Source organism: Myotis yumanensis, unplaced genomic scaffold (genome assembly GCF_028538775.1).
Source record: "Myotis yumanensis isolate MYYU_CA2020_CCGP unplaced genomic scaffold, mMyoYum1.0.hap1 SCAF_1, whole genome shotgun sequence".
NCBI classification, from domain to species: Eukaryota; Metazoa; Chordata; class Mammalia; order Chiroptera; family Vespertilionidae; genus Myotis; species Myotis yumanensis.
Genome location: NW_027223752.1, coordinates 196,036,529 through 196,052,637, shown reverse-complemented (window position 1 = coordinate 196,052,637; position 16,109 = coordinate 196,036,529). Strand labels below are relative to the sequence as shown.

General features: G+C 36.1%; 1 protein-coding gene across 1 annotated transcript; it reads right to left on the bottom strand.

Moving 5' to 3' along the window:
- Window positions 1-4,653: 4,653 nt before the first annotated feature.
- Window positions 4,654-13,946, bottom strand: JCHAIN (joining chain of multimeric IgA and IgM). Its single transcript, XM_070395424.1, has 4 exons — window positions 13,803-13,946; window positions 10,392-10,518; window positions 6,294-6,374; window positions 4,654-5,650 (listed from the first exon to the last, which is right to left on the bottom strand). The coding sequence occupies exons 1-4, from the start codon at window positions 13,864-13,866 to the stop codon at window positions 5,446-5,448; spliced, it is 477 nt and encodes a 158-aa protein (XP_070251525.1). The 5' UTR covers window positions 13,867-13,946; the 3' UTR covers window positions 4,654-5,445.
- Window positions 13,947-16,109: the final 2,163 nt, after the last annotated feature.

The window sequence follows — 16,109 nt, the reverse complement described above, 5'->3', positions numbered from 1 at the left end:
CACATAGTAGATATCTGATAAATATTTATTGGTTGACTGTTTTTTAAAACAGCTTTTAAAGCTCCCATGAAAATACCACAGTGTGCTTTTCCTGCTCGTTAAACCATTGGGGGTGCCGAATGAGCCACCACACTCTGTAGCTTAATGTACTCAGCAACATTTGCATTATAGAATCTCAGGGTAAGAAGGGATCTTAGAGGTAGACTGTCTAGGCCATTTATTAGTTCCTTAATAAATGCACCACCGGTTTTTTTTTTTTTTTTTTTTTTTTATTTTCCTCTTAAAGTATTACAAAGGGTATTACATAAGTATCCTTTTTCCCCCCCCCCGCCCTTGACAAACCACTACCCTCCCTTACCCCCCAGTGTCTTATGTCCATTAGTTATGCTTATATGCATGCATACAAGTCCTTCGGTTGATCTCTTACTCCCCTCCCTCCTGCCCCCCAACTCTCTCTGGCCTTCCCACTGCAGTTTGACAATCAGTTTGAGGCAGCTCTGCCTCTGTATCTATTATTGTTCAAAAGTTTGTAATGGTCTTTATTATCCATGAATGAGTGAGATCATGTGGTATTTTTCCTTCATTGACTGGCTTGTTTCACTTAGCATAATGCTCTCCAGTTCCATCCATGATGTTGCAAATGGTAGGAGTTCCTTCTTTTTAACAGCAATGCACCACCGGTTTTATATTTGAATCATTCATTGCGAAATCATTAACTTATTCTAAATAAACTGTCTCTTAAGAATTATCCTCATCAAAATAAAATTACATTTTATGTTTCACTACTTTTTTCAAATGACTTTTTAATCTAGATATGAATGCCTTTCATTGTAAAAATACTCTTTCACTTCACTATTTCATCAAAATGTATGGATCAAACACTTGTCTTGGCAGATATGCGACAATCTTCATCTATGAGTCACTGGAACTTAATTTATCATCTGAGACCTCTGTAATGTAAAATATAAACAATGGGGACAAAAACATCTATTAAATTTGAGACTAAAGTGAGAAAATAAAAAGAGAAAATGTCCCTGTAGAAAATGACTCTTCATTAGCACAGGTATCCTTCTGCAAACCTGGATACCAGCCTGAGTTCCTTGCAGTAAAGGAATTATTCTGTGTGCCCTTGTTAAGTTATTGATAAAGCTTTTAAAGTCAGCTCTAAAGTTAAGGTGCATGCAGTGGGATGGCAGGCCCCGAGGTGACCCCCTCTTGTCTCTAGCACTGCCAGCCCACTGCCATTTCTCCATTTCCATGGCAAGTTCCTACATCTTGTGGCTATCACTTGCTGATTTTTAAATGGCTGGATATATCCCAGCCATATATTTAGATGATAATGTAAATAAACAAGAAAGAAAATAACACCCGAGGATGGCAAATAGGAGATAATCCAGCAAGGCTAATACAACTGACTTATAAGTGTTTCTGTCTCACAGGCTGAAATAGACTTCTTTAAAGGGTAGTTGGCCATTGATCCAGCTGGCTGGGGAAAATCTTGAACTTTTCCACTTGAAGCAGAAAGTGAAGTAGGATAATGAATGTAGGGTCCAGCCACCTCTGAACACAGTCTAGCAGCCATCATCATGAAGATTCTTCCTCTGGCTTTTTGAATGCCCTGAACATATTTCACTTTAATCATTCACATCAGAGTCTTAACTTAATACACCTTCAAAGGAAATTCACAAGGTATGATCTTTGAGTTACTTTTATTGCTTGCTTTGACATATCCCAGGCTGCTTCAGTCATGACCCGAAGGACCCTAAAGAAGATTCATCTTGCCCTCAGGAAGCCAAACTTCATTTCTAAAAGCCAAAAAGGGAACTAGAAATGTTGGATTCAAATCAACAACTGTGACCCTCCTTCACAAAACCTCAGAGGTTTCACTGTGACTCAGACCAACTGCCCCATTAAAACTCAGAAAACTGCACTTTTGGGAAATAGATAATCACCATTTCACAACAGAATCAAAGCTTTTGGTTTGGTCCACCCATTCTTCCTTGCCTCTCACCCTTAGCCCTGTAACATCAGCCACTAGACCTTTATCTCTCACTTTGAAATCATGGCCAATAAGATTTAGAAACAGGATTTAGCGGGTAACAAACAAAATTCCATTTGGCTGAGCAGAATTCTTCAAATAAAGGAGAAAGCTGAGCTGTAATTGGGCACAGATATGATTGTGAAATAGATGAAGCGGCTCTCAAAGCCCATCACTTCCCCAATCACGGTCCTCTGCACTCAGTGTCCATTTCATCTGCCTAAGGTCCCAGCACCTTCTTTTCTGTGATTCATCAGAAAATGGACAGTCTTGGATTCAATTACCACTTCTCCATACACTATCTGTGAAACCTATGAATATTACTTCATCTCTTTGCCTCTCAGTTTCATCATTTGTAAAATGAAGATAGTACTTATTTCATAGGGCAGTTGAGGATTAAATGAAACATGTTAAAAATGAATATGCATTGTACTTCATGAATCAACCACCAGGAGGAGATGGAAGCTTATAATTCTAAAGCCGTGGTTCTCATAGGATTCCAAGCAGCTGCTGGAAATTTTTTGAAAAGTGTACTTGCTTCTGCTGTATCCCAGAACTACTTAGTCATCATGGGGGTTGGGAGGGAGGAATCTGTTTCAATGAGTCCTCGGGGTGAGTCTCATGCATGCTAAAAACTGAGAATCAGTGATCCTATACGATCACATTATTTTCTGATTTGTTGCCTGGATAGAGAGAAGAGCCAGAAGTCAATTAACACACAATGACAACTGCAATTTACAGAGGGTTACTGAATGCTATAATAGCTGTAATAAGTGGTGTACATAAATTATGGCATGTATCTTTATTTTTACAAGCTATGAGAGTTGTTTTTACTCCTATTTTTAATCAGATTGAATGAACTTGCCTCGGTGATGTCATTTAGTCACTAAGTATAGAATCTAGGCCATGAGTTTACCCACAGCCACCCAAAGCCATGACCTGGAAAGATCATTAAAGATCATTCCTATCCATAGTCTTAAAGTGAATACTTGACTTGTGTCTACTGGATTTCAAGGGCCTGGCATGAAGGAACATTACTCTTATTGTTAATTAATGTAATTTTCTCTGGCTGGTGCTGAGTGTGCTCACTTACTAGTAAGTAATAGCTAAGCACTATGCAGAAGAAAAACATTCTCACCACTAATACCCACTTATACCTGTCCTTTAAAAACAGCATCCATTTAATTCAAATTTTAAAAGGACAAAAAAGTTCAGAAATAATTGACTTATAACAGATCAATAAATTGGTCACAGTAACAGTAAAAAATGTTATAGTGGGCAAAATGATTATCAGAGGGCTTCTACTGATATTTGTTGAGGCTATGGCAGTGATTGAGTTTTCATTGCCATTTAAGAGACCAGGGAACCAGTCAGACTATTAATTATGCACTGAGTTCATTTTCTCAATAACAACATAAAGGTAAGCCCAAGAGTCATTCTGAGGATAAAATTAGATGACATAGGTGAATCACATGGATGTGAATAATGTTCAGTATCAACATCATCATCATTAAATCAGATACCTCATAATTGGCTACTATGTTCATTCAGGCCCCACAGAAGCAGAATCCAAGATGAAATTAAAGGTACAAGATATTTATTAGGAAAAACACCTGTGAACGAAAGTGGGGCAGGAGCCCAAGAAGGCTGGGAGAGACTCTGACTCAGGTCTGACCTGCGTGGAGGAAAGAAGGTGCTAAGGAAGATTGCATAGGTAATATATAATGGAGGTGTGGTGCTGAGAAATTTTCAGTGAAGCTGATGGGGAGTCCTCAAGTCAGTCAACCATCAGAGGAGTCCTGTCTCCCAAGCACTGGTCTGTATTAGAATCCTTACCCTCTCAGGCAGCCCATGTACCTTATACAAACACAGTGGTGGCTACCAGAGCCATTGGTCAAATACGCTCCCTGCAATCTGAGAGGCTCCTTTCAGAGCTGCCTCCTTTGTGTTGCTTCCTTGGTGTTTCCTTGCTAAATTGTTGACTAACACAAGCAAACATATGAGTAAAACTAACAGGAACGCTTTCATCTTTCTTCAGTAACTCTCATTTAAGAGCCACCAGCTACTTTGGATTTGTATTGAATGAGTTAATACTTAAACCACTGATTGATGCCTAGCTAATGGTGAGTACTAAACTGTTATTAATATGAGGATCTTCGAGTTTAACTGAACTTCTGAAAGAAGGAATGCCCCAGGACTATAAGTCTGAGGTGCTCTTCTAGCTGGCATTTAATGAGGCAATGTGGTCACAAAACCTTTTCCTATTAGGTAGGCAAAAAAACCAAGGCAAAGATGAGGAGACAGAGAGGAGCCTCTCCAGAAACTACCTCCCTGCAAAAATTCTTATCACAAGAAACAGAATTGCTTGTAATTGTATGAGGTGAGAGATGTTAACTAAATTTAGGAACACTATGTTTGTCGTGAGGGACCTTGCCTTTTTATTTAATTTTAGTTTTAAATCACAAAGCTATCTCAGATAAGTACATGTATGAATTCAGTGATCAATGCATAACCACATCATACTTATAAACTATTCATAAGTAATCAATTATATTTAACTTACATACAACAAAGTTAACACAAACTTTTTTCCAATAAATTATTTCACACAGGTATATGCTTAAAAATCTATTTAATTGTTCAAACTGTGCTAGAGAATACATATTGTGGAATACATATTTCATTAGATTCAGTTACAATAGTGATGATTTCCAATGGGGATTTCTTACATGACCCTGATTTATTTTTTTAATTCTATCCAAAAAAAATGTATCATTTGCTACCAAATCTGTGTTATGTCAAAACAAATTTTTTAATTCTGCATTTAATTATGTAACTTTCAGCTCACTGGTTTCATAAGTATTACAGATCCAATTTTAATTATTTTTAAATATTTCTAAAACATGTTTTCTAATCACTTTTTTAATGAAGATCTATAATTGACTTGTGTTTGCATATCACTTTTCTCTACACATTTTACTTTTTGTCAAAGAGAATAGCATGGAATGTGCAAAAGCTCTGGCTCTCCAAGGCAAAGCAAAAAAAAAAAAAAAGAAACTACTAAAAACACCCACAAAATTTAATGCTTTATCCTGATTTTTAAACTTAAGTTTTGTTTTCTCTCATTGTCCATTTTTTTAAATGTTAGAAATTATATTATTAACATCGACCCCTTCAGGCAAGGGCAATAAGAGATTCAACACTTTATATGTGAACATACAATACTTAAGAATTGAGAAGTAATTACCTAATAAAAATAACAATGTTACTATTTTAATTACTTGGAGGATGGAGTTTTACATTATCAAAATATTGTGGCTTCAAATTCATTGGTAATAAATATATTAACTTTCTGGATCAAAATGGAGAGCCTTTCAAGATAAGCTGTGCAGTCAACAATGACTTAATTAGTCAGGATAGCAGGACTCCGGGGTTAAGGCAGTTTCCACCATTACGGTCTTACCACCATATGAAAATGGAACCTTATTTGTATAGCACTTATTTCTGTCATAGGTGTAGCAGGTTTCATTGTCTTCGTCACAGATATTGCTCTGGGTGGCAGTAACCACTTGGTTTTCCAGTTCCACTTGTGTAGTATCACATTTTTTACACCTGAAAAACAAATCTATGCATTAGACAATCCCCATCAAATGTTGTATCCAAAATAAATTCATTCTTTGCAGTGCTCTACAATGTAGAATGGTTTATGGGATGTTTTTCAACCTTTAATATAAAAATTAATTGAAAGAAAGTAAGTAATATAAGTAGAAGTTGCTATATGGTGTAGGCAAAACAATATTGTTAGATTAATTGCCAATTGTGTATTGGAATTAAGTAAATTATATATAGTGACAAAGAAGAAAGAATATTTTTAAAGAAATTGTTTGATACTGAATTCTGTAGTTTCCAAAAAAAAACACCTACATGTTAATATGCCTGAAATCCAATTACTGAGCTATTAAGACAAATCAGCCCTTCCTGTACTAATGGCAAGTATTTCTTTGTTAGAATAAACTTATAGCTAACTTCTATCTGTGATTACATTTTATGATTTTATGGTACCTAATAATTAACATGAGAATTAATGTATTCAAAAGTTAGAATTATATTGATAAATGTTTAGACCCCAACATATTTTCCAAAACATTCTAACAAGTTAATTTTTTAAAGTTATTAACTTGTATATATATATATATATATATATATATATATATATATATATATTAGTAGTAGTAGTTGAAAGAAAATCTCTTACATTTCAGACAAATGGTACACAAATTTGGTTCTCAATGGCGAGGTGGGATCAGAGATATTCTCCCTGTTGTTAACAGGAACACTAAAAAAGAGAAAAACAAGTAAAAATGATGAAATTAACAGATATTGCTATTTTTTGGTAATAGGTATATTGCTAGGGCAGTACTTTTTCATGAGGGCATTTAGTGAATTTAGCATTCTACTAGTAAAAGAATCTATGGTGATGCTCATACTCATATTTCACAGTAATTTGCTATAATTTACGCATTTCCCATTCAAAATAAACCTCACAATAGCTCCTCTGTCAGTGATGTTTGCTTACTTGGCAAATCCATTTTTCCCTTTAGCAATCAGCTCAAGTTTTACCCTCTCTATGGTCTCTATGATAACTTAGATCCCATCTCCACCCCTCTATAAACTCCTTCCTCTGTAGTCTTATTAAGCTCATCTATCTTTATTATAACAAACACCATATCATAGTTGCTTGAGGCATAACTTCCCTAGACTACATAGTTCCTTGAGGCAAAAACAGTTATGTATTCCCAGTGTCTCACTACTTGTGTAGTATGTGGAATATGTTCAATATTTGTGGAATGAATGGACAGTTATTAGTACCCACAATTTTGAAATGCATAAATTATAAATCAGAGAGGTTAGCAACCTATCCAAGATCACACAACTACTAAGTAGTAAAGCTTTAGCTGGAATCCAAATCTCTTGATTTGGTGATTTCCATGAAAAATTAGAAAAATTAGATAGTTCAGGTGATCTTACTAACTCGTACATTTTTTCATCTATGTCATTTTTCTCCTCATATGCACTCATCCCTACCAAAAGATACAAAGAACAACCTGTGTTTCCTAAATCAGTGGTTAGCAATAATATTCATATAAATATCCAAGCAAAAACCTGGATACCATCCCTGGGTCCTCCCTTTCTATCATGGCCTATATTTAATCCCATGTCACAGTTCAATTGATTCTAACTCTTTGCATCTGTGAAATCCATCCACTTGGTTCAGGACACTGCCTCTTCTCTCCTAGCAATGCCTTCCTTCAGTCTTGAACCCTACAATGCATTGGCTACATTATTGCCAAAATGGCCTTTCTAAAATACGAACCTAATTTCCTTCTCTGCTTAAAACCTACAGTGTCTCTCCAGAAATACCAGGGTATCTTTAATGACATGCCTGTCACTCTTCAGCCTCATCTCTCACCATGCCACTCTCTTTGCACTACATGCCAGCTCTAAACAACAGCTGACAATTCCACAAACTTACCAGGCTTTTCTCATCTCCAAGTTTTAATAAAAAAACAGTTCTAACATTTACTAAGCGCTTACAGTGTACCTGGTACTATGCTAAATATATTACATGATGATCTCATATAATCCTTATAGCAACCCTTATTCCTTTTCCTTTAGAATGATCTTCCTCACTTATCAACCCTGTCGTTCCCCACACATTTACCCAATTAATTCCCATTCGGCCAGCTAACAGCCATCACTGACTTCCACTACTTTCTCCAAACATTCTTCCTGCCTCCACTGCCACTCGGCACCAGCCCACAAGGATTGGCCTGGGTGCCCTCTAATATCCTATGCCTATTCCTGTCATCATAGCATCTACAATACTGTATTGTAATTGGCTTTTTAACTGTTTACAGTTCCCTACTCAACTGTAAATTCTCCAACAGTCCCCAACTCCAACCCTCAGTGGCATTCAGTAGCACTTAATAAATGTTTGTTGAGTGAATAAATGGACCTATTCTTTATTAGCTTGAAAGGCTCTAGTAATATCAGAAAAGGCTTTAAATATTGATAGAGATAAGGGAATAAACATGTATGAATGTCTACTTTGGGTCAAACAGTGTTCTAAACACTTTTACACATTATCACATGTAATTCTCACAACCCTATAAAGTATATGTGTATGTCTACATATATTGTATCCCTTTTTTATAGTTTAGGAAACAGGCTCAAATTAGTCAAGTAATTTACCCAAAGTCACATCACTAGGAAGTGATGGAGTTGGGAATAATGCCATAATGACATGGCAATAATAATAGAACTTTTAGAAATGAAATCAGAGAACCATTAATACACATCAGGCAAAGTGGATGAAGTAACTGAATTATCTGAATTCAGAAAAAAATATATCATAAAAAGAAGGTCATAGAAAAAAAGATGAATTAGAGAATTATAGAGTGCCATTTAAAAATCTGAAGATTTAAACATAAGATGTTTAATGTCATGAATGCCATCCATCCCTTCCAGTCGCATACTTCTCCAACTGTTCTCTCTCTAACAGGGAGCTCAGTGGTATAGAGTCTGAATGGTCTGAGAAAACCTGCCAGAGGAAGTGATGTCTAACCTAAGACACGCAGGTTGAGAAGAAGTTAACCAGGCTAAGAGGAGTGGGAGAAAGGGTTCTTCAAGCAGAGGAACAACATGCAAAAATAGAAGAGGAAGAAAGCACTGTGAGTGGGGAAAAATAAGGGCACTACAATATTTCTGGATTTTCAAACATGAGGTGAAAAAAAAGTGTCAATGGAAGAGCTTGAGGATTATGCTCAGTGTTGTAGGTTAGGCCGAGGCGTTTATAATTCATCGCAGTAACAATGTTGGGTAAACCAAGGTATTTTAAGAAGTATAGTAACAATCGGGGGAAAAGGAGACATATGTAAAATTTTATACAAAAAATAAATAAATAAAAAAGTATAGTAACATAAAGATAATTGGCATGTAGGTTAGGTGGATGAATAACAGCATATACTTTTTTTTAGTATTCTCTAAAAAGAATAGATCTCGCCGAAACCGGTTTGGCTCAGTGGATAGAGCGTCGGCCTGCGGACTGAAGGGTCCCAGGTTCGATTCTGGTCAGGGGCATGTACGTTGGTTGCGGGCACACCCCCAGTAGAGGATGTGCAGGAGGCAGCTGGTCGATGTTTCTCTCTCATCGATGTTTTTAACTCTCTATCCCTCTCTCTTCCTCTCTGTAAAAAATCAATAAAATATATTAAAAAAAAAAAAAGAATAGATCTCAATTTATCTTTATAGTAGCCCCATGAGATATATACTATTTCCCCTATTTAAAGATGAGCAAGTTGCCCTGACCAGTTAGACTCAATGGATAGAGCATTGGCCTGCAGGGTCCCAGGTTCAGTTCATGGTCAGGGCACATGCCTGGGTTGTGGGCTCGATCCCCAGTTGGGGGTGTGCAGGAGGAAGCCGATTGATGACTCTCTCATCATTGATGTTTCTATCTCTCTCCCTCTCCCTTCCTATCTGAAATCAATAAAAATATATATTTTTTAAAAAGATAAGCAAGTTGAAGTTTATAGTTAAGTAACTTGCATACAAGAGCACAACTAGTGACCCAACCAGAACTTGAAACAAAATTTTAAAAACATTATACTTCTTCCATTGATTAGATGGAATTGAATGCTATGTTGTTTCAGAAAAAGGTACCCAATTGTTAGGAAACTATTCAAGGCAGAAGTGTTCACAAGGAAGGCTTTACTGATTGGATCCAATAGGAATCTCATTTCTTAAATATTATTAGCATTTTGGCAATTAAACATCAAGACTCATAATTTATAACTCGGACTACATGTGAAATGAAATGAATATCTGGAGTCCAATGGACAAGTGAAAACTAAACCAAATTAGTCAATTAGATTAGTCTGCCTTAGCTCTTATGCTGCCACTTGAGTACTATGTAAAATACTCTGTAGTTCAGATGTGGTACAAAATAAAGCTTTTAGTGTTATCTAAAGTTTCATTTTGAACTGATCAAGAGCAACTAAAAGTTCAGCTTCAAATGGAAATAACTCCATATAAACAGGGCATGTTGATGACTAGATCTGAACCTTCAGTTATCATCTGACCTAGCTGACTGGTTTTAGACTGTGTGGAAACCTTGTTCCTGCTCCCAGCTTGTGCATAATTGACTCAGGTCCATTAACTAGATTCAATCTCCTGTCAGGTGCTACAAATCACAAAGAGGAGCAAGACATAGGTATTACCTTCAAACAACGACTGATATGACAGAGTATCTCTGCTTACAACATGAAGAAATGAAATATAAAATACCACGTACATAATCCTGATGTTCCTCTCCACAATTTCTTGAGTAGGATCATCGGGAGAAGGGATGACCCTAGAAGTAACCCGGGCACACTTGCATTTGTTGTCCGAAAGAACAGTCCTTTCATCTTCGTCTTGGGCTGGAAAAATATAATGTATTAAGAAGAAATGAACTTCGGGTGGGGTGGGGGGGTGGTAAGAGCTGGGAGGAGGAAGATAGAAGGGGGAAAATGGGAGATGTCTGTAATACTATCAACAATAAAATATATATTTTTTTAAAAGAAGAAGAAACAGGGATGAAAATCTACTTATCAACTTTGTATTGAGTTAATCTTATTTCCTGCAGAAAAAATCAGTTTTATGGTTGATCAATTTCAGCTTTCTCCATTTGTTCTCCTTCCTAATCTAAAATAGCTGAGTAGAATCTCACAGCGTAGTGAAGGACATCCAAATGTACTCCAAAAGGAATTTTCTTCTTCCCTTGGACCAGTCTAGGGGCACCTGAGCTGAAAGAATTCTGGTTTTAAGCCAATGCTTTTAATGGAGCACAGGTCTCTGAATGATGTAGCCTTGTAAACGTGAGTACCAGATGCCAAAATGGGAGAGAAAATAAAAATCTAGACTGGATTTCTCTCAGACCAAAGCATTCCATTCAAAAGTGAACAAAAACTAACATTAGCCTTTGTAAACCCAGTGTGAAATGCCACATCCTTCACTGGACTCCCCTTTATATACATAGTTTGTTACATTGCATTAGAGCTGAGCACAGATACACTTCCCCCCAAAATAACCTTCCTTCCTACGATTTTTAAATATTCTCCACTACAGTCTTCCTAAACTTAATTTATTCTTCTTTTTTGTAGTAACAATCAGGTTATTATGATATAATGATCCAATCAAAATAACAGGTGCTATATTAATATTCCTCATAAGAATTATTTTTAAAGTTTCAGTATATATAGATATAAAATGTTACAAATTTGCAAAAACAATTCAGAAAATACTGAGTAAATATATATTTAATTTAATATGCCCAAATGCAGAAAAAATTAATAAATGAATAAATTCACAGATGACCATTAAAGCCTTAATCTGAATATTAGACAAAGAGGTCTGGTAGCTGTTGCAAAGAATATATAAAGAAAATGTGTTAATATATGGACTTAGATCAGTTAACAGATGTTTGAAGAGTAAATAGCTTTATTTAATAGTGCAAATTAAGTAAAAATAATGTTAAATATATTTTGTTCCTATAATTTTAGCTAAGTCACCTTTAAAATTCCCTCACATCAAGCCTCAACTGAAAAAAAGCAACAACACAAAAATTTAGCACAGAAAGTTATAAAGGTTAATGACTGGGATAGATATCACTGTTACTGAAAGCCTAATTGTTCCAGAAATGGTCTCAGAGCTGAGAGGACCTAATTGCATATTTCAGTCTTGGTGATAATTATTACAAAAACATTTTAAGATCATTGTTATTGTAGTTATAATTGTTTGAATTATTTTATAATGTTATTATTCATAACTTCTTAATAAACCTTCAGGTAAAAGTCTGTATGGCACTGGCGAAGAAACAGTATGAAGTCAATTCAAGATCATCATATAACTTTCTTAACATTTTGAAGAGTAAGAGGAATTAAATGGTGTCCTTTCCCTGCTGCTCTATTCATGACTCTTAAATGCTTTCTCAATAAAGTACAAATGATCCAGAAATACCTGACCAAAATAAAAATTGAATCAAATATGTGAGTTGACAATTAAGTATTAAATAGAAAATGTCTATATTTTATTTATGGCATATAGTTTATTTTCTTACCTGAAACCTAGGAAAAAACTAACATTACTGTTGTTATATAAAAATATTAGGCAGCCTACATACCTGCTAGAAAATGTACAAATACTTTCAATTCACCAAGACTTATAAGATTCAACATTCTCTCTCACTGACAGGAAGCATTTTCCCTAACAAATCTATTATTAAGGATTGTGCCTTACTTTATTCAAAGAGCAATTGAGATATAGTAGGTGCTCAATAAAGTTTGTTAAATTTAATTTAATTCAGTTCAAACAAATAATAAAATAGACTTAACAACATAGTCTACATATGAGCATAATTAATTTACTAAAAGGCGATTCTCTTTTACAGGAAAAATAGGATAGTAGGAATATGGGTCAGAGGGTCAGAAGGCCTGGGTTCTGTCTACTACATGCTTGCTGTGTGAGCTTAGTTAAGATATTTGGCCTCTCTAAATCTCAATGGGCTCAACTATATGTAGAAATTATAATAGCACCTATCCTCAAATGGTTGTGTGAGAATTAAATAGAATAGTATAACCCTGACCGGTTTGGCTCAGTGGATAGAGCATCAGCCTGTGGACTGAAGGGTCCCAGGTTCAATTCTGGTCAAGGGCATGTACCTTGGTTGCAGGCACATCCCCAGTGGGGGTGTGCAGGAGGCAGCTGATCAATGTTTCTCTCTCATCGATGTTTCTAACTCTCTATCCCTCTCCCTTCCTCTCTGTAAAAAAATCAATAAAATATATTTTAAAAAAATAAATAAATAGAATAGTATATGTAAAGTAGTTAGCATAATGCCTAGAACCTAATATGTGCTCAATAAATGACAGCTCATATGTGTATATGTATGTGTGTATTTATACATATGTATAGATACATGTACTGTACATGTTTTACTGCTATCTTTATATTATAAATATAATTAGAAATTATTTTTAATGCTAAATTAGTATGAAATATATTTCAAAGGATTATTCTTAATTATATCATAGTCAGTCTTGAAATAAGAATAAACTCAGTTTTAGAAACAATCCAGCCAAGTTATATCACACTAATCATGTGCCCTTCTAGATGAAAATTATTAAAAACTGTACTTCTATATTTAGAATGTACTCCATTTTCTATAGTACTTTGAAGGGTTAATAAATAAAATAGCCAAAGTTCGGTCATCAAGTTATAGGCCCTGTAGAACATTGAACATTATTAATAAATCTGTAGGCCCAGATCCAGAAAAGTTCTTAGAACTAATACTAGTCTGTTTCGGAAAATAAAATTCCAATGGAGTCTATGTTGTATTTAAAGTAATTATTAATTTCCCTGAATACTAATTTAAGACACTCAAGAAGAGGACTACTGATTTTTAAGAATCAATATGGATATTCATATAAGTACAGCTATCAATACTTATTCAGAAACATATATTTTCTTATTCTCTAGTTTATAGTACTCAAACAAATAAGAGAAAAAGAATTATAATGAGTCTTGTCTGCATAAAGATCACTGCCCATATAAAGATTAAGGCATATTAGAGAAAAGTAGCACAAACATTAATGTTTAGATCTGAAGAACAGATTTGTGCTATATTTTTTCTTTTATCTGGGTTTATTTTCAAAATATCACATACCTGTCACAAGAACAGCCTTAACAAAAATGGCCAGGACTCCCCAGAAAAGCAAATGCTTCTTCATCTTGCCTTCACTTCTTTTGAAAACTGGAGCTAAAACCGTCAGGGTTAAGGTGTGTATGCTACAAGGAGTGTGCAAATGATGTTGCTTCTGCTTTCTTAAAATAACGCTCCAGGCAGCTAACAAACTAAAACCAATCACAACTGTGGCTAAAGTCTGAAATTTTAATGCTGCACTGCGAAGAAATGTATGGCTTAGATTTACCTGTTTTCTTCCAAAGCACCCCCCAAAAGCCACCTTGATGCAATCACTTTTTATTTTACATTTACTCTATCTAATTAATGCAGAAGATTAATAATAATTTCAAAGCAAGAGTCCATTAAGAATGTTAAGTAGGGATGTTTAATGTTATTCCCTAAACAATAAAGTTTTCAAATATAGATATTTGTTGGGCTTGGAACAATAAATAAAGGAGGATAAATGAGCATGTTGGTTACATTTACATGCAACATCAAATCTATGTTACTTTGGATTCTGAGTTCTCTCATTTTTTAAGAGTCTCCTAGAATTTTGAGAGGCACTAAAAAATACTTCAGGATCATAAGTAGGCAAGCAGATTTCATAGCTGGCAGTAGAAAACAGCAGAATGAAAGCTATAAAGTCTAGCACATAATTGTTCTCCTTCAGTCAATATGTATTGAAAGTCTAGCAAGAACAAAGTGTCATGCTCTAGAGCACACGATATTGCTATACTGTCAAACTTTACTTTCATTACAATTTCCACTATCATAGCATTTAGAAACTATTTGGGGTTAAGAAAATATACTGGATTCACATGAACAATTATATCTAGTAGAAAAAGAAACATCTGAAAGCACATTTTAGCAATGTGGTCAGGGTGTCAAAACAAATATTAACCACTTAAGAGCTCCTTGTCTCTAACTGTAGTTTCTAAATAACTAATTTATTCCATCACTCTGAAAAAGAGTAATTAGAAGTTAGCTTGATATTTTTTACAAATTATTATTTCCTTGAAAATAAACTCAAGACTAGACTAGCTCCCCAAAACAATTGGATAAATTTGTGGGGATAAATTAAAGCTTCACAAAAGCTTTTTTTTTTTAAGCAAAGATTACTTGATTCATAAATATACTATATTTGGTGTTTATATTCTTTCAGTTTTATAGTTTTACTAGTGGCCCGGTGCAGGAAATTCGTGCACGGGGGGAGGAGGGTTCCCTCAGCCCAGCCTGCACCCTCTCCAATCAGGGACCCCTTGGGGGATGTCCGACATCCCTCTTACAATCTGGGACCACTGGCTCCTAACCACTCACCTCTCTGCCTGCCTGATCACCCCTAACTGCCTCTGCCTGCCTGCCTGATTGCCCCTAATCCCTCTGCCTGCCTGTCTGATTGCCCCTGCCTCTGCCTGCCTACCTGATTGCCCCTAACTGCCCTCCCCTGCCACCCTGATTGCCCCTAACTGCCTCTGCCTGACTGATCACTCCTAACTGCCCTGCCCTGCCGGCCTGATCTTGCCCCCAACTGCCCTCCCCTGCAGGGCTGATCTCACCCCCAACTGCCCTTCCCTGCCAGCCTGATTTCCCCTAATCCCCTGCCGGCCTGATCTCGCCCCCAACTGCCCTTCCCTGCTGGCCTGATTACCCCTAACTGCCTCTGCCTCAGCCCCTACCACCATGGCTTTGTCCGGAAGGAAGTCAGACATCCAGAAGATGGCTGGTTGACCCAGTCTAATTAGCATATTACCCTTTTATTAGTGTAGATAGATTATATAGGATAGGATTGTTTAAATGGGGGGGGGGGGGGCTTTTTCAGCAGGAGGAGATGCTCTTGGCAGATAAAAATACATAATCCCTACATCTGGACTGATATACAGCCATATGTACTATACTTCCAAACCGGTTATTAAAAAATTGAACCTCTTTCTTACACCTTACACAAACAGTTGTTGCCTTTAAAACCCCTCCTCAGCCCCCACCTTAGGTTCTGCCTTTGCAGTTCACCCAGATTAGTTCTGATTGGTCAGTTTCTATGCCAGTCAACATCAAAAGCTCTGCCTCCAAGGCAGCCATTGGCTCCTCGCAGTTCACCCAGAATTGGTTCTGATTGGTCGGTTTCTATCTTTGTGAGGGTGTGAGGGTCAATTTGCATATTACCTCTTTATTACATAGGATCTTTCTATTATGTAAACTATGCATCTAAAAAGTTATTTTAATAAAAATAAGGTGTGAGATCTAAATGGCAAAAGTGCCACCAGAAGAGTTACCTAGACTTGCAATATAGTA